General features: G+C 36.4%; 1 protein-coding gene across 3 annotated transcripts in view; it reads right to left on the bottom strand.

Moving 5' to 3' along the window:
- Positions 1-24,582, bottom strand: part of UGGT2 (UDP-glucose glycoprotein glucosyltransferase 2) — a 98,760-nt gene that overhangs the window by 17,278 nt on the left and 56,900 nt on the right. For all 3 annotated transcript variants that reach the window (XR_008448243.1, XM_054056684.1, XM_054056694.1), the window contains exons 24-32: positions 23,243-23,338; positions 21,343-21,445; positions 16,309-16,388; positions 14,445-14,634; positions 12,653-12,811; positions 11,359-11,444; positions 6,016-6,100; positions 3,999-4,084; positions 214-312 (exon numbers count right to left, since the gene is read on the bottom strand). Coding sequence is in view for 2 of the 3 variants with exons in the window: in XM_054056684.1 (XP_053912659.1) it covers positions 214-312; positions 3,999-4,084; positions 6,016-6,100; positions 11,359-11,444; positions 12,653-12,811; positions 14,445-14,634; positions 16,309-16,388; positions 21,343-21,445; positions 23,243-23,338 (984 nt within the window). In the remaining variant the exon portion in view is untranslated. The remainder of the gene's footprint in view (positions 1-213; positions 313-3,998; positions 4,085-6,015; positions 6,101-11,358; positions 11,445-12,652; positions 12,812-14,444; positions 14,635-16,308; positions 16,389-21,342; positions 21,446-23,242; positions 23,339-24,582) is intronic.

Below are 24,582 nucleotides of genomic sequence, written 5' to 3'. Positions count from 1 at the left end.
AGAATAACAGTGGGTTTGAACATCTATGCGTTGAATCACTTTGTTCTCAAATAAAGATTAATTTAGTCCTCACCGCATACAACTTTCTCTATGTTTTAACAATTTATGCTTTGAACCTTGTTAAAAAAGTCAGTTTCTTTAACCTGCTTAGTTTTAGGGTGAACGTTTAGAGTATTGCTAAGAAATTCTTGTTTCCGTTTTATCTTTCCTTACCTTAAAAACCGCTCATATAGATGGCCTGAAGCAACTGAAAAAATGTTAAGAATATCACTTTTCTTTTCCTTCCCTTCTGTTGGACTTTCTTCTGAAAGCCTAAGGAAAAAACCCACCCAAATTATTATATAAAGTAGTCACCAGAAATAAAATACTACTATATTACCATTAATCTTGGAAAGAATGACAAGTAAGAAAACACACAAAAGTAATACTCAACCTACAGTAACTGAATACACTTACATTCTATTTCCACTGCACACGCCTATGATACCTAAATCTTTTGGGAGCAACACCTCATATTAAGTCACCCAGGACAAATGATTCTACAACCACAGTTTTCCAATATTTTAAATCGGATAAAATCCAAATTTGGTAGGAACTCCACATTTTATCAAAGCAAAAATCAGAAATACACAGCAGCCAAAATATCTTGAGAGCTGCTTACTTTTAAAATCAGTAACGGTTATTTTTCAAGCTTCATCCACATGCATTCTACATCAGAAGAACCAACGCATGTTCTTGAGGGATGCCTGCATAGCCTCATTGGCAGCTGAGCTGAACATATACTCTAAAATACACACTGAACATCACAAAAACATGGCCACATCAGGCCAAACCACATATTTAGACCAGCACTTTACCAACAGCAACTAACAAGGCTGAAGAGTAGCAGCCTTTCCCAGAACACTCCCATAACATTCAGTGGTCTGTGGCGATGGGATTTCTCAAGTGTTTTGCATAATGCTGCTGAATTCTACCTTAAGTCCACCCAATTACTCTCCCTATAGCTACCCTAGATCTTTGGGGTACATTGTCTAGAGGTTTTCTGTTTCTGCTGTACAGCAGTCTTTGCTTGCTTGGAATACTGAAGTCTTCCAGGATTGTTTTTAACCACACGTGCCCTTCCAGCACATACACAGATAAGGGGACAATGGCTGCAGTCTCCCTCAGAGCAATGTCTTACAGATCTCTGAACAGCAAAGGCTGCCTTAGCCAAACTGGTTACAGCATGGCTTGGTAGAGCTGAAGATTCGCCTCAACAGCCTTTTCTGGAGGTAAGTCACCCTTCACACACTTAAGATTGTGTGAGTTACTCCTATTAATTTTTCTTCTAGTTAGATCCTTTTAGAAGTATACTTTAAAAAGTACAAAAATAAGTATCCCTCATAATCTTTAATAACAAATAAGACAAATCTCAGATCTCTGACATATTTAAAAGAATTCACATCACACTGCTAATACCAAGCTGAAATCTCAGAAGGCTGCGATATGTATAATTGGTGTGATCTTCTGAGAAACCCATGTTCTTTTCATTCAGCAATTGTAAGAAGAGATAGCACAGTCCTACCTGATCAGGACTATAGCAAACACAAAAGTAAGGGTCATCACTCAACCAGCACTGAGTGCACAGTGTGACGTTCCTGAAGAAGACAATCCCTCAACTAGCACTAAGTTCTCACAGGATACATAGACCCAAGCAGTCTGCCTTCCATTTTTCTGACTTTCTGCCCCATTGCTTATACTTAGCGACAGCAGCATCAAAAGAAGGTCAAGCTCTTTATAATGCAACCACCACCACATGTGACTATCAAGACAGTACCTGAAGGGGGTTTTCAACAAGAAAGTTGGGGAGGGACTTTTTATAAAGGCATGTAGTAATAGGACTAGGGGCAATGAGTATAAACTTGAGAGGGGCAGATTTAGACTGGACATAAGGAGGAAATTCTTCACTAGAACAGGTTGCTGAGGGAAGCTGTGGATGCCCCCTCCCTGAAGGCGTTCAGGGCCAGGTTGGATGGGGGTTTGGGCAGCCTGATCTAGTGGAATGTGTCCCTGCCCATGGTAGGAGGGGCTGGAACTAGATGATCTTCAAGGTCCCTTCCAACTCAAACAATTTTATGATTCTATGTGAAAAAGAAAATCAGGTGTTGATGAAAGGGTCTTGAAAATATTTATTCTGCAAAGCATTACAGCAGGTAGAGATCTTCCAACCAGAACAAACTGCTATGAAGATGGCTGGATTCACCTGTAAGGTCACATGGGAAAAGAAGTCAATTGAAGGAGGACAGTCCAGGTATACAAGGACTTCAGCAATCTGATAGGTTGTGGCTCAGGGGCAGAATTTGAAGCCTGCTGTTTGTCCGTTACCTTCTTCCTATCTAGGAACTTGTCAAATAGCCTTCCTCTTTGATATCCCAGAATGAAAAGTATATCCTACCAGCACACCGTTTGTTACAGTAATCATTGTGTGCTCTGACACAGGGCATGTGCATATCATAGAATTACAGAATCATAGAATGGTTTAAGTTGGAAGGGATCTTGAAAATCATCTAGTTCCACTCCCCCTGCCATGGGCAGGGACACTTCCTGCTAGATCAGGCTGCTCAAAGCCTCATTCATTTTGTGTAATAGTTACTTGGAAGACAAACAGCATCAGTCTGAATGTCCCCCTCTTCCTTCTTTCCATAGCTTTATATGCTGAGTGCGATGTCATACGGTACAGAACATCCCTCTGGTCAGTTGGGGTCAGCTGTCCCAGCTGTGTCCCCCTCCCAGTTTCTTGTGCTGCTCGCTAGTGGGGTGGTGTTGAGAAGCTGAAAAGTCTTTGGCTCTGTGTGAGCACTGCTCAGTAGTAATGAAAACATCCCTGTATTATCAAAACTGTTTCCAGCAAAAATCCAAAACACAACCCCATACTAGCTACTACGAAGAAAATTAAGTCTAATTCCAGTGAAAACCAGCACAAAGATCAAACTCATTCTTCTTTGGCCTTAAGAAAATATTGAGAACAAATGACTCATCAAATTGCTGGGAATTCAGCATGTACTTTTGCTGGCACTCTCACTTTTACACTTAAAAACATTGTCTTCTCGAGACATTTCTTGGGAAAAAGGTCTCTGAAGTGTTACAAGGAAAGAATGCTCAGAGAGCTCAAAGGTCACCTGATTAAAGTGCTTTAGAAAGGACAATTAACATGTCTCGAAAAAAGACACCACCTCGTGTTCTGATCCACAGCACAGATATGTTGGTCTACTAGAAAAACAAAACTAGAACTATTCTTTAAAGCAAAGATGAAACATCCTTTTTTGCACTTATTCCATTTTCAAAAATTATATAATGACTTAATTGGAATTCGTATCTTATCAATAAAATTGGTATCTTATCAATAAAACTAGAATTCCAATTTAAAGAAAATCAGCTTGACCAATACACCATCCAGATACAACATAATTATGAGCAATTGAAAACAAAATTTTACAATAGTATATGGCAAATACGAAATGTTATCATGTTATCAGTCCCAAATGTAATGCTTGAGATGTTTGTTGGATTTATTTATAAAAGACAAGCTTTAAAGGAAAAGGTATTTAATTGACAAATACAAAACCACTTCTTGAGCTTTCATAAATGATGTCAGCAGCCAACAAGCAGCATCATAGTCTGCTTTTGGATGCTCAGTTTGATACATCCAAGTTCCACATTACTGATTGAGACTTTTATATTGAGATTAATTCCCTGCCACAACACAATAAAAATAATGCCAATGGAGAAAATAACCAGAAACTACGAATTGAAAGGAGGAATTCAGAAATAAATAAATATTGAGCTGAAGGAGACATTATAGCTTATCATTTCCTCCCTATTATTTATATTATTAATTCTTTGTGGTGACATAGAGCATTTTTACATATTTGTACCACTATCAAGTAAGAAAAGATTACGCTAAGTGTACTAACAAACTTGTCTTGGCATGGTTAAAGTATAAACAAATCATTTGTTACCTTTTAACTGATGCCCGATTTCCTTTTTTTCCTGTTTTTCCATCAGTAAGGAGTTCTTCATTAATCTTATCAGGCTTTTTCTGTACCTAGTTGTTAAAAAAAAAAAGAATTTCTGTGATTTGGGAAGTTAGTTGACCATATTTACTTCACTTGTGAGACCTAACTATGCTGCACTTATGGCCTAGAGCTTACTCATCTCTATTTCTTCAAATTACTTACTGAACTGTGTTAAACTTAAGAGTAAAAATTTCATAAACTATGTACAGAACTTACTGCAACCAGAAGAAAAGTAATCAATTATGAAAAATTAAATGACAATTAATAAATCAAACTGTGTGTTCAAGCTCTCTGTACTTCTTCATGCAAACAGTAACTAAAAGTATGGAGAATCATATCTCATTTTCTCCCCTCATGAGTCTGTGTTGCAGCTAGTAGCTTGCAGAAGGGAGCACAGTGTCATAACAGGCATGGAACTCACCTGAAGGGAAACTGTGATTCTTATAAATCCTTAAATAGGAGAAAGTGACAAATCTGCCACTGAAACATAAGCTCTCCCATCCAACTTAAGCAATTTCTGCTGTCTCACCCAGATGTTTGGTAAAGGCTCCAAATTAATTTTGTTTGCTGACCTTAATTTCTTGGATTAAAAAAACTCCAATTGTTTTTGAAACCCAAAGAGCCTCTAGAATGCCTTTTGAACACATATGGTTATAATTGTATTAATTTCACATGTTTATACTAACAAGCTAACGCTTGCAGATTTCTGTTCATACTAAATCATGGGGGTTTTTAGCTAACGCTTCTGAAGCCACATCCCAGGTATTCCTGAAGTGATTCTACAGTTGAGCTGAATGATAGAGCTTACATATCTTAATCATAAGCGTAATACACACCACCTATTTCAGTTCACATAAAATAATTGTCCAATTTTTACTTAAATGGTACACTTTTACCCTTTCTCTGCAGTTTAGGGGCAGTCTCATACTCCAGAATCTTATGCATTTCTTCCAGGATCTGGAAATTTTCACTTACAGGACTGGAGAAGAGACCCATACACATGGTTTAAGACATTTCTTAAATACTTATGTTTACATTGTTCTCTGTCCTTCTCAATGTCTAAAATTAGGATACAATATACCAAGTACACCTACACAAAAGGTTATTTACAAAATGTTGGACAATGTATAACAATATGAGATTCTTTGTGCTTAATATAACTCACGTTCTATTACCTCTTTTTGGTATATCTTTAAGAATGAAAGTTACATAATTTCATTAACACAGATTTGGTAACCTAGGGTAAAATTCCACATATCTAACTTTAACTTCCAGTCCAGTATCTGGACTTCATGTAAAATCCCTTCTCAGTCACAGAAAAGAACTGGATGTCTCCAGAGGTGGTCATCCCCTCAGTTTAAATACATAGGCAAGCTGGGATGAGCAGTCTTTTGGACTGTCTTTCTCATTTCACTAAGTAGAGAGCGAGTTTAAGACACTCAGACTACACTCTTAAAACACTTTAAGCTAGATTAGATAAATCCTACCTACGTAAGCACACGGATGTATTTCGGACTAGACATAAGAAGGAATTTCTTCACTATGAGCGTGGTCAGGCACTGGCATAGGTTGCTCAGGGAAGCTGTGGATGCCCCATCCCTGGCGGTGTTCAAGGCCAGGTTGGATGGGGCCTTGGGCAGCCTGGTCTGGTGGGATTTCCTTGCCCATGGCAGGGGCATTGGAACTAGATGATCTTCAAGGTCCTTTCCAACCCAAACCATTCTATGATTCTATGACTCTATGATTATTTTAAAAGCTATTTAACAATCTCCCAGGCAATTAATATAACCTGATTTAATCAAATTAACTACGTTAATTTGCACATCTTTCTTTATTTAACTACACAATATCTAAATGATATATTCCAGTACACATCTTCCAATTAAATATAACCTAAGATATGTAAACATTAGTAATATTTCACAGATAGAAACAGTGCAGACAAAAAGGTCTCTCTTACTTGGACTTTGATAATCTTGCTTCTGAAGTTGCTTAATACCACGGTAACATCTGCCTGGTCAGCTATGGAATCTGTTCCTTCGTGGCTGTGAGAAGGAAAAAAAACCTCATGCAAGTGTACTGGCTCATTAAAAGAAGCACTACTACTTGTGTTTAACTAGAGGATAAGGTCTAGGATTGCTTATGTTTATATAAACAAAATTTCTCCACTTACTTACACTAATTATATCTTACCTTCAGAAACTTCACAAGTTTATTCATAACTAGACATTGCTCAGAGTTGTAGCTCTGAATTCTGGAGGTCTTTTTATTTGTTTTTTTTTGTACAGGAAATTTTATCAGTCAGTGAAGAAATGTAACAATCCAGAGCTGAATACATCGTAATGTATTATACAACATATATTACATTAAATTATTGAACTAGCTTTTAATTTTTCAAATATGGAAAATCTATCTTAGATTTTTTTTGTGTGACGGCATTAAATGTACTTTTAAAATAAATCTGCCTTAGAAAGTCTAGGGAAAGCTTCATTAACATGCCGAGACAGGAACGACTGGCTTTTATCTGCTTGACTTTGGTAACTGCACCCCTAAAGACAGGGCTGTGAAAGGCACCACATGAACATTTGTCCTAGTAAACATCAGTTCAGAGCCATTCGGGCATCTTGAAACTGTACTGCAGTCCACTGAGAAATAAGTATGAAAAATGTTGCTGTCACTCTGCAATACAGTGTCATAATATATTTCTCAAATTCTACAGCTTTTATATCTCAAAAGCCCATGTGTTTATCCTTCAAATACTTCCTTTCATTTGACACAAGAAGTAGTTACTACCACAAAACGTGGAATATTCTGATTTAAGCTAATGTAGTTTCCTCTTTCCTGTGGCTGATTATGTGGTTTCCTCTTCCTAAGGCTACGCATACAAAATACTGGATTAAGAAAGCAACCTGCTACCCCTTAGTCTTTTTTTTTTCCCTAAAAAAAGAGAAATTTAAAAATCTTATTTCAATCTGTTTCATATTACTTATCTAAAAATAGCAATGCACATATTTTTTATTTAATACATTTCTGTAAAAAGTGCCTATGATTACTAAATTTCATAGAGAGGGTCGATTCTGGCACAAGACAAAGCTGAGGTTTGTCTTCACTTTTCTACTCTCCTATTTAGTTTCATTTTCACACTTTTAAAATATTTCATATAAGAACAGCCAGCCAAGAACTTTTTAGCATAGAGATGTACAGCAATCAACATAAAAAGGTACAGATCTCCATTTTAAATAAAGCGTGGCACTAAAAAAAGCTCTGAAATAGTAGAGCTAGACTCAAACACAAACGGCTGATAACAAACACGGCAGCAGCTGACACAGTATTCCCATGCTTGCCCTCAGCTTTTACATAAGCAAAATTTTCTCTATAGTTAACCCAAAATCTCCATGTTAGGAATTCTGTACCTAGCACTGCAGCTCTACTGATGAAGATGTTTTCCCATAGTCTTTACAATATTCTCAAAGTGTTTAGTTTGGCTGTAAATTTAATAACATTGCTTTGTCTCCCTAAACGTCTTCCATGGATCCCTCACCATCAGCTCCATCTATACCAAGTGCCAATTGCTTTATTTTTTAGAGCATTCAGTGTGAAGAATTTCTCTTCCAGTACAATGTACTGAAAATAGTGACAGTCATCATTAGTTACCTTGGACACTTAACTCTGGTCTCAAGATCCAATTTATCTGGTTTTCTGTTCACATCTTGGTATACTTCCTACTATTACACTATGGTCATTTCTTTTCTTGACAGAGTACTTAATTTCAACTCCTAGTCACCCAACTATGTGCCCAATTGCTAGTTACAGACTAGGATATTCATTTGGTTTTAGGTAGGTATCTTTCTGAAAGAAACTGAGTGCATCCCAGAGAAGACTCCAAGGAGACCTTACAGTGACCTTCCAATACCTAACGGGGGCTACAAGAAAGCTGGGGAGGGGCTGTTTACAAAGATTTGTAGTGACAGGATGAGGGGTAACGGGTATAAACTGGAGAGGGGCAGATTTAGACTAGACATTAGAAGGAAATTCTTCACAATGAGAGTGGTGAAGCACTGGCACAGGTTGCCCAGGGAAGTTGTGGCTGCTCCATCCCTGGAGGTGTTCAAGGCCAGGTTGGATGGGGCCTTGGGCAGCCTGATCTAGTGGGAAGTGTCCCTGCCCATGGCAGGGGGTTTGGAACTGGATGATCTTAAGGTCCCTTCCAACCCAAACTATTCGATGATTCTATGAGGTGTTTAAGGAACTGGTTGATGAAGTGCTTAGGGACATGGTGTAAGGGAGTGTTAGGAACGGTTGGACTCAATGATCCAGTGGGTCCTTTCCAACCTGGTGATTCTATGATCCTTTATCTGCCTCTGTGCATATGATATCCAGCACCTGGTAATTTTATTCATATAACAGATGCACATCTCAAAGGAGCAATCAAGTGAGTAAGGTTCTGAATGTGACCTGGGGTTCAGAAGAACTGGGATAATGATTTATATTCTCCTTTAACAGAACAAATAAGGATTTTATGTTTTGCCCAAAACGTACTGAATGCTGTTAGTGTAACTTAGTTTATAAACTCACTAAAAGCAGGCACAACTACATTTTTAAATGCAAACATCTCTTTCATACTGACAGCACTTTAAAATATTTAACGGCTACTTTATTATTATATAATTATTGTTCAAAACCAAATGTGTTCAGCAGACTATTTACCTCACAGCTTTAAAATGTTTCACAACACCTACATAATTTTAACATAAATACAAATAAATAGCAGTGTAAATAATTTTTCGTATGGAGAAAAAAATAATTCAATTTCAACAAACGGGGACCCTTTAAAATCTCAAAACAAGGAAACAACCAACAAAACCTTCTTGTCTGAATTATAAAAGATCTAACTTCCAGTTAGGCAATCTGCATACCATCAAAATGCAATAAATCATATCTACCTGACTTTTTAAACAGTGACATATTCAGTGGGAATGTGTATATATATATATATATATATATATATATATATATATATATATATTTAGATATAAACAGTTTTCTGCAGTCTTACCTTGCAGTACCTATCTGTTTTCCTATCAACATCACAAAATCAAAGTTTCAATAATAAACTGTTCTGAGACTATGGCTGAGTACACTGGTTTTTGTGTTACTAATATTCATAGCCATTTATTAATAACAAATTGATCTACAAGTGTGACTGCTTCAAAATAATAATCCTTGTTAGAAGCAGTGTTTAGGGGAAAAAAAACCCCTTATTTCAAAAGCTGCGTATTTACATAAAGTAAAAATAAATAACTAGCATGTGTATTAGATGCTACTATGAGAGAATCAAATAAGCATTGAGGTGTAGAAGATGCTGCAACTTCAAAATCCTATATATCTCCTATAACTTCCATTATAATGCATAAGCCTGTGCCTCAAAGAAAACAGGTCATCTCTCAGTTCAGCAGGAGAGGATATGACTACTATACAAGGACAGATAATACCCTGCAATGTCTCTTGGCAAAATGCCACGCTGACAAACAGTTGTTTGAGTTCTGATAGCAATTTGATACTATTAATACTGATATCAGTAAAGGTAATATCAAATATCCTCTACAACGTCCCAAACACACATTCGCTTTTGTACTCTAAGCCTACAGTTTGTAACAATTAAACGAAATAAATGTTACTGTTCAGATTCCTCATCAAATATTAACTTTACATAACTTAGTCAAGCACAATCAAACTCATTTGTATTAGTTCTTACGGAAAATCAGTAACCTTAAGAACAGTAGATGATTTAGCCTTCCTTTGATCCAGCCTTGAAAGTATAGTGGTTTTGTTTCACTTTTTAATTCAATTACAGCTCATTATTCTTTTAACCATCAAATCTTTCATAAATCACTTAATATAATATCTTAAGAACTGAATGTTAAATTAGACAAGTTACACAGCTACAGCTAGTACAACTTCTTAGGATAAAAACTACGTTTTTCTGCTTTTCCAGCAAATTATGAGTGCCTTCTGGGAAAAAAATTAATTGAAAATTACAAATAAATAGAACGAATCTAATATACCGTTAGCATTTCTTCCTGTTGCTCTGAAATTGATGCATTAACTAAATACTAAAACCACCAAAGATGTTAATCAATTTTTTCATCATTTAATAGCAGCTAATGACTAAATATCATATGGAACTGTGTGTTCCTGAACTCCAAGTAATAATAAATATTTTATGAGAAATAGACCTGTTTCGGCCTGCAGAATTACAGGGCAGGACAGGTGACAGGGGGGAAGATGGAACTGAAGCTGAAATAAAATATAACTATACTTTTCCTCCAGAAGGGATCGGATCCACAGCTTAAAGAGGAAGCTCTCAAGTGCTACAGATCTATGCTGTTACATAAAACATGAGAAAAAAGATGATACTTCCAAGGAATAGTTGGAATGATGGTTCCCCAAAATCGAATATGGAAATTACAGATCTATAAGACACTGGTGGCAACTAAAACTCAGTTACTGGAACACAACATGATTCAATGCATGAACAAGGGTTACTCCCAAGGGAGTGAAATGTCATGCAGTCAACATGCAGCCAGGGTACAGAATTGAAGGATGCTTCTATTATCCTAAAGTGAAGGTGTAACCACAGTGACTCTTAGGTGACTTAGTTGACTATGAAAAAATCTGAATTAGTTGAAGAAAAAAGCCTAGAGCTGTAAAGAATATAATGCTCCTGTGAGAAGAGGATGCTACCAATCAATTCAGAGGGCATCAATACTGCATTCAGAGGTAGCCTCAGAGCTGAAAAATTTATGAGAGGAAAATTAAGGGCACTTCTTCCAGATCAAGACTCTGCTGGAGAACTACCAATGCTCCAGTGGATATTCTTGAAATTTTATGTTAAGTATGTCGTGAATGCCAAAGTATTAATCAACAAAACCATAAATGACATTTCTTCAGTATTTGGTGCAAGCAGTTGCATGATAACGCTAGCCATGCTTGGAACTGACAGGACAAATGTCTGTAGCTGTGCAGCTGTATAGCAAGAGATTTTGCTAGCATGAAGTCTAGCTGAGCAGCTTAGGTTTACCATGTGCTAACACATGCAAATACCTTCAAGAACGCATGGTGCAATCAAACAACAACTTACACTATCAGTAAATAAGGTATCTCTTACAAACTTTAAATCATCATTTGCTTCTTGTTCTATTTTCTTCATGTTACGTTTGCTCATTTTACTTCAGTACTGTCAGATCTTTTCAAAATATGTTGCACTTTCAGATTAGTTTCCACAAGGTAGACTAATACTTACGAAAAAACCTGATAAATCTCTTTGGATCTTCCTTCACGCAATCGCAGTGTCCAAGCACCTGGATTTGCTTTCAGCTGAAAATATCCCTAAGAGAAAAAGGAAAGACAGTCACTTGTTCTATAGGCATTACAGAATTAACCACGTACACATACAAGCATCAGTTATCCAATGTCTGATACTGTAGTCAATACAAGTCAATAGTAACCATTACCTATTATCAAAATAGCCCTGAAAGTAATATGGGAGTGACACAATCAAGTATCACCTTTTCTGTATGTCCACATTAACGACTTCCAGTGCTCCAATTGTTTCTATCTGAATTTGAATTGTATACAAAATCTCCACCTAGAAAAGTAAGTGCGCAGTAAATAATAAGTTATTAAACTAATCAAACTGAAAAGCTTTGTCGACACTTGGTTTTTTGGGGAGTTATGTCTGGAACAACTTTCCAAGTCAACACAGCTCCTTCTCAATTTAGGAACACTGCATACAGCTCTCACTATGTGAAAGCCGGATGAAGCAAGTTTTGGAATGTGATGAATCATTAGAAGTTTCATCACATGGAACGTCATCTGCTGTTGAGGGAAAAATCAAAGACTCACAGTTTATCAAGCGCTTTATTTCTTGTGATATAACACTTACAGAGAACAGCAGACAGCTAACTGATCTTATGCATCAAAATTAATCTTTCCTTACCAAATCACCTCATCCAACAGAAAAAAAATATTTTGCTTCAGAAATCACATCTTCCACTCTCTCTATATATATTCCACTCTATATATAGAGATACAGCCTATTAAAGGAAAAGCAAATACTCTGGATGTCCAGAGGAATTCTCAGGTATGAATTTGTCCCACAGAGGCAATAAGCGCTTAACTGCAGTATCTAAACTAGGAATGTTCTTTTGCCTGGATTGTGTAACGAAAATGGTTATTTTAATCAGAATGTGATTCACATCTTACATTTGTTGGTGGAGACTCCATCTGAATACACATACCTCCTACCACCTACTTAAAGGCAATTAGACTCCCAGTTCAGGCACTTCAGAAAAGGATTTAAAATTAGATTATATCCAAATGTACATTGGATCAGAAGAGGAGATGGGGAAAACTCAGCCAATTAGAGAGACATATCTTTTTTGATAGATGGTCTCAAATCTGGGATCCTCCTGCTACTTTTAGTGTTACTAAGCTTGTAAGCAGTCTAAGAAACAGATTTAAAGAATGAGAAGCTTATAAGGAATTCTCATGAAGAGTGTGCAATCGCAATGACTATTTCCTCACTCAATACCTACCAGGTTGGCCATCACAATAGTATCAACCATGACAGGAGTCTTCTTTGTGCCCAGAGTGAACTGTAAGCCTCGAGGAGGTTGTCCAGTTGTCACATCAAAGCAATGTCCTTCAAGCAATATATATTCTAGTTCATATTCTGCTATAACTGTCCCTTTTATCTGTGGAAGGAACAATTTCATCAACTTTTTATGTCATTGAACTACATGGGAAAAGCAATATATTACAATGTCAAACGCACGCAATTTACCTCACCTAAATTCAACTGTCAAAAAACAGATAAAGGCTCTCCCAGAAGGAACTAAATTTTTAAATAGAAACATAGAATCACAGAATTGTAGAGTAGTTTGGGTTGAAAGGGACCTTAAAGATCATCCAGTTCCAACTCCCCTGCCATGGGCAGGGACACGTCCCACTAGATCAGGCTGTCCAAGGCCCCATCCAGCCTTGCCTTGAACACTTCCAGGGATGGGGCAGCCACAGCTTCCCTGGGCAATCTGTTCCAGTGCCTCACCATGCTCATTGGTAAGAAATTCCTCCTTATTTCTAAAATAATTCTGCCCCTCTCCAGTTTATACCCATTGCCCCTAGTCCTATCACTACAGGCCTTCGTAGAAAGTCCCTTTCCAGCTTTCTTGTAGCCCCATTCATTTACTGGAAGGGGCTAAAAGGTCTCAGAGCTTTCTCTTCTCCAGGCTGAATAAGTCCAACTCTCTCAGTCTGTCCTCACGTGGGAGGTGCTCCAACCCTCTGAACATCTTTGTAGCCCTCTTCTGGACCCATTCTAACAGCTTCCGATCCTTCTTACGCTGAGGATCCCAGAACTGGACACAATACTCCAGATGAGGTCTCACAAGAGAGGAACAGAGGGGCATAATCACCTCCTCCCTCAACCTGCTGGCCACGCTTCTTTTGATGCGTCCCAGGATACGGTTGGCCTTCTGGGCTGCAAGTGCACATTGACAGCTCACGTGGAGCTTCTCATAAACCAGCAGCCCCAAGTCCTTCTCTGCCGGCCTGCTCTCAATCACATCATCCTCCATCCTGTAATGAAACCGTTGATTGCCCCAACCCAAGTGTAGGACCTTGCACTGAGGTAAAGAGGAGGAAATGCTGTTTAGAGGGACCTTCTCCTCATTGACTGTTGGGGAAGCTGTGGCATCTCAGTTTTGGTAAGGCAAATCTCAACCTGTATTTTCGAAATACACCGCTTCGATGGACCAAACACTCTCAATATTTTTCACAGGTTTAGTGACTGAAACAGGCTTAGTGATTTTGGAGCTGAGGGATTAAAAATATAATTCAATAAATTGTGAACTAAAAAAAGGTGAGATGCATTTTGAAATATATTAATGAACAGAAATATATTCATGCTTATTTGAATATTTATCTAGGTTGAACTTACTATTACCAAAAACATTTACAAAATAAAGAAAAATAAACTAGTACTCAGAATCCCTCAAATGCTTTATTTTTATGCAAAAAAGAAAGACTATTTCCATAAACATCATGGAACTCAACAATAGCAGATAAATTTCTCTTAGTTGTATTCTGCATTCTGGTTTTTTTACTTTTCACTCTTTTTGTTTGAGACTTGGGTTTTTTTAAACAATATCGGAGAATGTAAAGAAAGATGCTGAAAATAAAAATGGTAAACACCAAATAATCAATTACCACAGAAAGCAGTTCTGGAAAACAAGAGACAAAAATCCCACAAAACTTCCATTCCCATCTTGAGGTCCAACACAAGTTTAATACCAACAAGTACAATTTTTTTTACAAACTTTTACTTACATCCTGTAAATGAATGTTATCGAGATCACAGGAACTGTTTACTGCTTCAACCAACCAGCTTTCAGGAGTGATCATGTTTAGAGTCAAAAGAGGTGATTCTGGTAGCTCTAGGAATTTTGCCACAGGATCAGAAGGAAGGTGCTTGTTGATCCCATAATTTAATTCTGGTTCCAGAACAAAACGATAGAAGCTGTTGAAAAAAAGAAGTACTACTAAACAAAATACATGTACTGAAGCACAAAGCTCTTCTAAAGTACTCTAAAATATAGTGAATGTTTACCAAATTAATGATGTTTGGAGACAGAGTAGCTCCCTATTATTTCAGAATACCATCAGACAGTACCTAGAGCATCTCAGACAAGCTGGTAGATGATGCATACACTAATATTTGCATTTAATAATGCTCTGCTGTGAAATGCTTAGCTGCCATCAATATTCTTAATGGCTGGGAAGGTGAATACCTAAGAGTGAATGCGCATCTAAACATCTTGACTGTGAATTGCCTTGAATTCTCAGAATCTGTATCACTAAACTAAGCAGAAGGACTAACTTCTGCTTGAAGAAGAGAGTCTTTGGGAACACTAGCAACAGCAAAAACACTTTCCTGACACTAGCAGCAGCAAAAACAGAGAGCAGAGGAATGAATAGGTCTCTCTATTCCTCTCCAATGCTTACGCCACTTATCCCACAGGTAAAATACTTGTGACATGATATTATGAAGATTTTCTTCCTTCCTGTACTGACATTCAACAAAATATGGAACATCATAACAGAGAAAGAAGAGCCTGGAGATGGAAAGAGTGAAAGCAGCACGTGTTTTAACATGGGTGGTAAGGAGAAAAAAATTTAATTACTATGATAAGTTCCTCCTGCACCCATTAGGAGGAACAAAATTCCTACAAAACATTTGTGCTATTATATGAAGGCATTTCATATGAAACCATTGCTGTAAGAAAAATACAACCTCTCCACAGGATAGATCGTAGAATCATGGAATGGTTTGGGTAAAAAGAGATCTCTAAAGATCACCTAGTCCAATGCCCTTGCCATAGAAGGGACATCTTCCACTAGATCCAGTTTCTCAAAGCCCCATCCAACATGGCTTTGAACACTTCCAGGAATGGGGTACCTACAACTTCTCTAAATGATGCCAGAAATTGTCTTCTCGCCTTTCCCAAGCACAGGAGAAGAACCAAACACCAACACTTGCAAGATGCAGACTACCAACTCTCTCTCATAATAAGATTAAAGGTACAATAACAGTGAAAGGGATGGCAGTGATTAACCTTTCTCTTAGAGGGAAAGGAATCCTCTCTGGGGAATTCACTCCAGTGTAAATGTCTACGACTAAACTTGTGAACCCTGGTCCTTACACATAGTTCAAGGAAACTTCCATTTAAGGCGAGTACTTTCAAGGTAAAACATCCTTAACGAATTTCAACGAGATCTCAAACGCAGACTGTACATTTACTCAGATGAATTTCAGCGAACTTAATCTGTAAAATTCTTCATACAGTAAGTGGTCTGTAAGAAGTGACCAAGTTAGGCAGACAACCTCCCTCTGCAGCTCTGAAAGACTCTCCATTGACTTTTCTAAGGATTCTTTAGGAAAGGTACATCCAACAGACTAGACCAGCTTGCCAAGATTCCATGTTCGACACCTAAGAATGAGAACTTTTATCTAGACAAACGCAAACTGCTTCAGTAACATTCTACTTACATTTAAAGAAAATAAGTGATGCAAAAAAAGAATCCACAAACACAAACCAATGCTTATTTTTTAAAGGAATATAGGCTGCTAAGGCTGTTTTTTTTCCCAAACCAAGCAATACCAGATTTGTAAGAAAAGCTATGAACTACTTACCTTTTCAGTGGCACTTCTGATAGTTTAGATCTGCAGTTCAAAAACAACCTGAGTTTCAGATTGACAATGTCTTTGAGTACCTACAGAAAAAAACCTGTGTAAAAAACGGTTCTTGCTAATGATCAGACTTCGAAAATAGGCCAAATTTATCCTTGTGACATCCTGTTATTTCTCAAGCTTCAGTAGAAATCTCAAACATTTTAAAGTTCTAAATATATCTGCGTATTACAGGATGCTGTCAGATATTCCAAATAAAGATCTGACCTTTTCTAAAACTGCATGATTTAGCACATGATATTCTTGATAGACAAAACATTAATGTTTTCCCCTAGTGATGCAGTTTTTTAAAAAGCAGCTATCCCCGTGTTCCAATGCTTAAGTAAATTATATAATCACCTTTCTTATATTATGTTTTCTAGAAGACTTTAAAGCACTTTAAAGTTTCTAAGTACAACACCTGCGTTTTATTCAACAACCAATCTTAAAATAATTATTTTCACTCATATTAAAATTTTGGTATACCGTAAATTGTTGGCTATAATAAAGCTCAGATAATTGTTTTAATACTTAATTACTTAATATTTTTTAATGCCAGCAATAGACTAATAATGTATAGAACTATTTAATAAACTTCAAAACATTCTAGTACATTAAATCATCCCTACTTCTTTGTCAGTTTCTTCATCTGTTCATTTTTAAAATATTCATTTTCTGGATGCTGTTACATAGGAACCATAATATTAGGACAGTATTTTTTTCTTATTTTTGTGAGCAACCTATTTTGTTTAAAGTTAATGAAGTTAATTTTTTTAAAGCACTCTTAAAACCCCCCATCAAGCTGCCTTCATATCAGTGGTTTCTGATGCAAAGTGCTTATTTGAAAGCACAAAGCAGCTTTGTCTATCTTTACGGGTATTATTATAAAAACAAAGACAATATTAAAGTAAAGTTAAAATACTGATACCACTAAGGCTAAAATCTAAAATGGCAAGTAAATTTGGAACAAAGCAAGAAAACAGTCATCCTTAAATATCTCTTTTATCATAATTATTTTTTTCTTTCCTCAGTTTGACCCATGGCTACACGTACTTTTTACTACAGTGCTACAACTTTACATAGCTCAAAAAAACCTTTACATAGCTAGGGACCTGTTCTGCTCCTGGTTCCCCATTCTCACCCTTTGTGTCAACCAAATACTGTCACTGAAAGACTACTGAGCAAAAAATAAGACTAGGGAATGGCATAAGGGTGACAACAAGTGATGAAGCAGGAAGTGAGAAAGTAAATAGCACTGAAAACATAAGAAGGGAAAGTATTACATGACATGGGGTGAAGACCACCAAAATCAAAACAGAGGTCAAAGGGACTCAAGTATCTATCTATCATTCAGAATTCATATCTAACTATCTATCATTCAGAATAAAAAGCACTTGTAGCAATTGCTAGCTGGTCTCATCTACTAAAGCATACCAGAATTTTCAACATTAAAGAAAACAATTTCTCAAATAAAGATATTGCATCCATAATGATTTAAACCTGTATGAGATTTTACCTTCAGACAAAACAAAAACCTCATCCCATTAGTAAGAATGATAGTTCAGCAACTTCCACTGATAGGTTGCTGTGTGCAGAATAAAATGATCTTGAAAAAGACTGAGGCATCACCCCAATTCATCAGCTGACCATGACATTTAGTACAATGTTGTAGCCAAAAGAATGATGCCATTCTTAGTTCACATTTCAACGGAATTCAAATGGGAAGTTATAAATAAGACCAGAATGCGTTATCTCTGTGTTTTCCAACAATGCAACTTCTCAAATGCTGAATTCGGTTCTGTTATTTAGGGCTTAAGAGGGCTGAATTATTTCAGTTTACTGGGCCTGGAAATTATTTAAGAGTAAGTTTTATTTTGCAAAACACTTACTGTAAGCTACCACAACTCAAACAAAAACATGATTCTTCAACCAACCACTTGGAATTGTGTGTGAACATCACCATAGTACAAAGCATGTACACTGAAAACAAACTCTTATAATAGAACCTTCAACAGAACTGGCAAAATGATGATAAGCTGAATGCTTTACAGCATGGAGATAAATAAAAACCTGCAATTCCAAGTCTGAGTTAAACAGCGGGGTTAATTATCCACTGGAAAAGCTCAGTAGGAGCTGTGATCTGTATTCAACCACTTGATAATATTTAAATTAGTATTAAAAAAAAAAAAGATTTCTACTTCAAATGCCAACTGATAAAAAAAAGAAGTCCTATGACCTGTGTTGTGAAGGAAATCAGAGTACATTATCAAAAGAGGCTCCTTCAGAAATTCCTCCTCACTTTAGTGATGGAATAAGTTTCTCCTTGAAGACAGAATGAACAAATAAAAAAACGCAAAAGGTAACTGACAGGAAAAAAGAAAAGAATAAATTTTTCTCTTCACATTTTTGAGTTCTCTGACAGTTACTAGAACAAGAAAATAAAGTCAATAATCCTAAGAGATATGTGTTGTTGGAGTAAATTGGTCACATTAGGAGACATGTTTGTTCAGTGGTACTACGTGGGTTTTTTTAATCTCGTTTTGGTACACCATGAGAAAAACACTCAACTCTTCGATTTTGTCCTCAGAAGAAGGAATTTCTACTTTTTTTTCATACCAGCTTATGGACCACCTTCGTAACTTTAGGACTAGTTAGCTGCTCCATACATTCTGCTGAGAACTGATACGGTCCAGTCCTGGTCGAGTTACGGCTAGTATTTAAGCATCTGCTTTAACAGTGACTGTTGCCTTGTCTGGAAATATTTGATGACGAAGTCTACAACAAGACTATTTGGAAAAGGGAAAACATAGGTTACATGGAAAGTTCTACTTGCCTCTCTCTGGAAAGGATATAAAGAAGCATGATACAATCCAGTATAGTTTAAAAACAGATAAAAGTCTTAGCTTTGTTTTTATTCATGACCTGACTCGTACCTTGCCTCTGTCCTTAAATTGCCACTTCCTCAGACTAAACAGTAAAGTTATGACTACTGTTTAGCCATACCTGTTTACATCTTCTCAATTTAATATTATAATATTTAATATGAATAACTTTCTATTTAAAAAAAACCTACCAAAATATTTCTTCGAAGTGGCTATTAAGTGACACAAAGGAATATAATAGCATGTTTTCACCAGAGTAAAAAAGAAATCATAAATATGGACACATTCAACATGGACTGGGGCAAGAATCATGTGCTTCACTGTGGTAGTTACTACACAAAACTTCACACCATGAATAGTTACCATTTGAATATACTGGACACTAATTCAATTATGTTGTTAAAAACCAGGCCCTGTAAGTAGAAGTAGAAGAAGGAGTAAGTAGAAGTAGAAGAAGGAGTAAGTAGAAGTAGAAGAAGGAGTAAGTAGAAGTAGAAGAAGGAGTAAGTAGAAGTAGAAGAAGGAGTAAGTAGAAGGAGTAAGTAGAAGGAGTAAGTAGAAGGAGTAAGTAGAAGGAGTAAGTAGAAGGAGTAAGTAGAAGGAGTAAGTAGAAGGAGTAAGTAGAAGGAGTAAGTAGAAGGAGTAAGTAGAAGTAAGTAGAAGTAGAAGATCTTGGTGCTTAAATTTTACAGAATTTAAGTCACAGACATACAGCAAAATAATCAGAAAGGCATCCAGTTAGGAAATTTAAATTTTGCTGTATATGTATGCACATTTTGTCTCTACATCAGGAGGAGGCAGTTTTCTATAATATATAACTATATATATTTTCTACAAAAAATCACGTTATTTTATTTTTAATTAAAAAGTAATTAAAAAAAATGAAAGCAAGTTTCATCCACATCAAAATATTTCTGATTTGTTGAATTTCAACAGCATTTCATTTCACTCTCCTAAAGGTTGGCTTCCTGAATAAGACTATAGCTGCTATGAATCAAGTAGGATCTGCGATGGCTGAACAGCCTGGTACACCATGGGAGTCATTTGCCTCAGCATGTGTCAGGGAAGATGCAGCTCATTAGGCAGCCTGTTGCACTAGGAGGAATGGGGGCTCTGATCTGAGCTACAAGGTCCTTGATGCAACTTATAATATTCTGGCTGAACAGAGAGAGTTTCCATTCAGTTCCAAAAGGAAAATACTTTCATTCAGTAATACCAAGCTTTCATTTTAACTACGAACGGTGACATAAGAAAATCTAGTGCTTCTAGTCTTGAAGTACAGAATTTTCCCCAAATTTTTAAATGTTTTACTTTGCTCAACTATTATGTATGAGGAGTGACTGAATTTCTCAACATTTAACACAAAAGGCATAAAGGTATGAAAATGGGAGGGGAAAAGCAATGTAAAAATTTATGAAACTCTCATAATTACTCCAGAGAAAAAGATAAAAGAAGGCACGGCAAAAATCAAGTTACAGGCTTCAGAATTGTAACGGACCATAAAGAGAAGACAAAATTTACATTTTTATGGGAAAACGCTAAAGAAACCTGAGGCAGAGTAGTGATACACCGCAGGGAAAAAAGAAGATAATTTTAAGACAGTCTCTCTTTAGACAATCAATAGCTATGTGCAATGGAAGACTTCTAGATATAGCAGGTAGCATTAATCAATTGAGAAATACCTTTCCAAGAGCTGAAAGGTTTATAATCCAATCTTCTTATGATGATATTACAGGTCAGATTTAGACCACCTCATTTAGGTACCTTGGAAAACTAAGGTGATTTGGTTTAATGTAAGGAAGCATACACCTCTTAATATCCTGAGATGAAAGAACCTTTCCCTCTATATTATACAGACAATCCCCTCCTTCCTTCTATTGACTATAAAGAGCATTTATGAACTCACTTTTCAGAGAACTGGTTCTTGGGCATCTGAATTTTAATTGCAAATAAGGTACTTACAATGACAAATTAGATCATCTCCAACTTTTTAATAAGAATTTGAATAACCAAATATATATTTAAAAAAAACCCCTAAATTTTGTTTGCCCCTTTACTATCCTGTATATGGAAATAAGAAAAAATATCAAATTAAAAGAAATTACCACCATCTTACAATCAATAAATGCGCCATCTTCTGTGCTTCTCTTGTCAATGGATCCACAATAGCAATAACATCATAGAATGGCTCATTCTGTTGGGGACTGACTTTCACTACGCTGTTAAAAAGAAAAAGTGACACGAAAACTCTTAAACTGAATTTGTGGAAATAAATATTTTTAGGCACAAATTTGTAATATCAGAGCCACTTTAGATTTTACTAAATTTGTGAAGATGTTTCCCTCATTTCAAGCACTAATCATTATCACTGCCTGTGATATCACTAGAAAGTCTAAGCATGAACAGCCATTAAAATTTAGCATTAACCTACCTAATTCTGCACTGGTTATGCATTTGATACGTGCTCTATTACAAAAATCAATAAAATAGAAGGGAAATGCAGAGCAAAAATTTTTCAAATGGCCTTTCTGTCATTGATCTACAGTTTCCTTTACTGATACCTAAAAACATCAGATTCAACAAGTGCTGGTGGGAGCACAATTTTACAACAGTGGAGGAAATGGCAACTGAGAAGTGTGAAACTTGATAGGATGGGTTAGCATTATACATTCCAAAAAATAGTTTATTTTGATAAATAGATTAGGCTAAGTTGAGAGGACTCTAGTTAAAGTACTCTGGATCAAGAGGAAGAAAATGTTAGTAAAGCCCTCTGGAAGAAAAATAAACCATGTGCTGTAATTACACAAAATGGTCTATCTGAATTTGTTCTCCACAAAAAATACACCTAGAAATCTAAGTACCATTAGTGAATCAAACTCCTTCCAATATAGTATTAGCAGAGTACTCTTTATTACTAATATAACTTTGGAAAAGGTGTTAGCCGCTTCAAACAGGCTACCGACTTTCCTCCATGTCTTTTCAACAACTACTGGACAAGGCCAGCACATCAGCATAGCACAAGAGAGCAGCTTTACCCTTAAAAACAAGTGAAGATTTGGAAATAGCGTTAAAAAAAATTATTTTTATCATGGTTCTCGTGCTATCACATGTTCTTTTAAAAATGTATCTGTCTTTGCTCTAGAAAGATTGCCCTGGCTAAGCTTAAATTAAAACCAGCTACCGTTAGTATCCCATTACAAAGAAAGCAGGATTCACAGATACACAGATGTAGTATTTTAGGTCTCATTCACTAACAATGATAACAAAAGACAAAACTCGTGGCATATTCACTTTCTAAACCCAGGATCAGAAACACAAGAAGCCAACATACAAGTAAATACACTAGTGACATTAATATGAGCTCATGAAGTGTAAACCTGTTAAGAAAAACTGAGCAGACTGCTTTCATTTAAGGAATCAAGTGCCAATGGGTCCCATCAGTTTCCATTTGAACATCTAGTTGTATTTTAGAGTCTATTCTAATGGCATTTTAGGGTCAAACTTAGCATGGGAGTTACAGTCAAGAAGAGACTGCAAACCACAAACTATTAAACAACATAAATAGATGTATATTAGCCCTGACAATTGTATTCGGGATCCACAAACAGAAAAAAAGCTGTGCTAAGGTTTTCTACACTAATGAAAATTAGTGGGGGCTTCTTTTGGCTCTAATCTAAGTAATTACTTGTAACATTTACTAAAATGTATGTACTCCAAGTTTTCTAACTCCAGATTGCCACTTCTCTTCACACCAATTGTAATCACTCTTTTTTCAGTTAAGGATAAGGCTGGAAAATCAGTAGGTATTACTAAGTAATTTATTCAGAGAGAGGTGATGATACATTACAGTAGAGGAGATGAACAGGTTGTTCATCCGACCATACAATTAACTTCTTTTAAAACTGGAAAGCTTCCTAAAGCATTCAGTGATTCAGAAGACCTTACACAGTAATCCGTACGTTCTGACTTTAAATAGAAAATAATCTAAGTGACTTGTTGTGGCAGAGAGAACTTACCTGTGCTGTTCTTTGAGTAACTCAACATCTTGTCTTATCTCTGTTTTAGGCAAAGACGACAGTAAGGCATCTATTTTCATAATCAAATCACTGCCACTGTATTGAATAAGGCACACAGAATTTGTTTTCATTAGAAAAGGAGTAAAACATCCACATTTTACTGTATATCTGCCTACAGAACGGGTATTTTAAAGCCCACATTCTGAACTCTTTAAAAAGATTATCACCTTGAGATCTGTAGCTTTCAGCAAAATCTTTAGCATGACAATGCCCAAGAATCGCTACTGCCTTCGAGCTTGTGAACTGTCTGCTTCTTAAATTTAAACAATGCAAAAGTAGCAGAAATACTATTCAGCCTCACAGTTTGTCTGGAACAATCTGCTGATATTTGTAGCTCTCTATTACTTTTTTTTGCAGTTTTTTTTCCTTTCTGACAACATCTCAGAACAGACATAAATGAACAAATCTTCAAGTTTACTCAGCCACATCTTTACTTTTTTTTCTTTTTATTTCCTATAAGAAATTCTTTAGAAATTAGTAGTTCTATTTCAGTGTCACTCAATCTTAATATTTTATTAAATACATTTTGCCCCTCACTACTGTTCTCCTTGATAGCCCTATCTCTTCTTGATTTTATTTTTCTGGTAGTTATTCCCTCAGTTGTGGCAGTCTGTCCAGGTAACAGAAATGACTCTCAGACATAGAAAGTCAATAGATATTGTAAAAATAATATAATTTTGCTCTCTTCTTTGTACACAAACTGGATCCTTAGATTAAAAGCTGGCTAGAACTCATCTTTATGCTTCTGCAATTAACAGAAGTGTGAATGTTGTCTAGCAGGGTGTCAGAGTGTCACACCTGTGCACGTCTCTACAGGCTCCTTTTGTAACAATTCGCAATGCACTTTCTTACTTCAAATATCAATACTCTGACATTATAGTGGATTTAAGATGCACTGGATTTTATCACGCGTATTGTTCTTCTTTATAATCACTCTGAAGTAAACAACAGCTAGTAGAAATTTTGTTAGCTGTATTGTCTCTTGGTTCTAAGTACAGCAGAAGTAGATAAAGTATTTGGAGTAACTTAGTAAAGCTGTACACGCTGTGAGGCAAACTGGAAAGGACATGATTCCTTAGCTAAGCAGTGATCCGTTACACCTTAGCCTCATCACACATACTACCAATGATAAAAGGGTACACATCTCTTGAATTAACAGAAGGTGCCTTTTTTCCCCCTACTCCATGCTGTAACAATGTGGTACCAAAGAGGCTGTCACAGCAGCAGGGGAGTACTGTGTCCAGTTCTGGAATTACCAACATAAAAAGGAACTGTTGGAA

Source organism: Cuculus canorus, chromosome 1, assembly GCF_017976375.1.
Source record: "Cuculus canorus isolate bCucCan1 chromosome 1, bCucCan1.pri, whole genome shotgun sequence".
Taxonomy (NCBI): Eukaryota; Metazoa; Chordata; class Aves; order Cuculiformes; family Cuculidae; genus Cuculus; species Cuculus canorus.
Note: the sequence above shows the minus strand (reverse complement) of the source record. Positions and strands in the feature narration are given on the sequence as shown.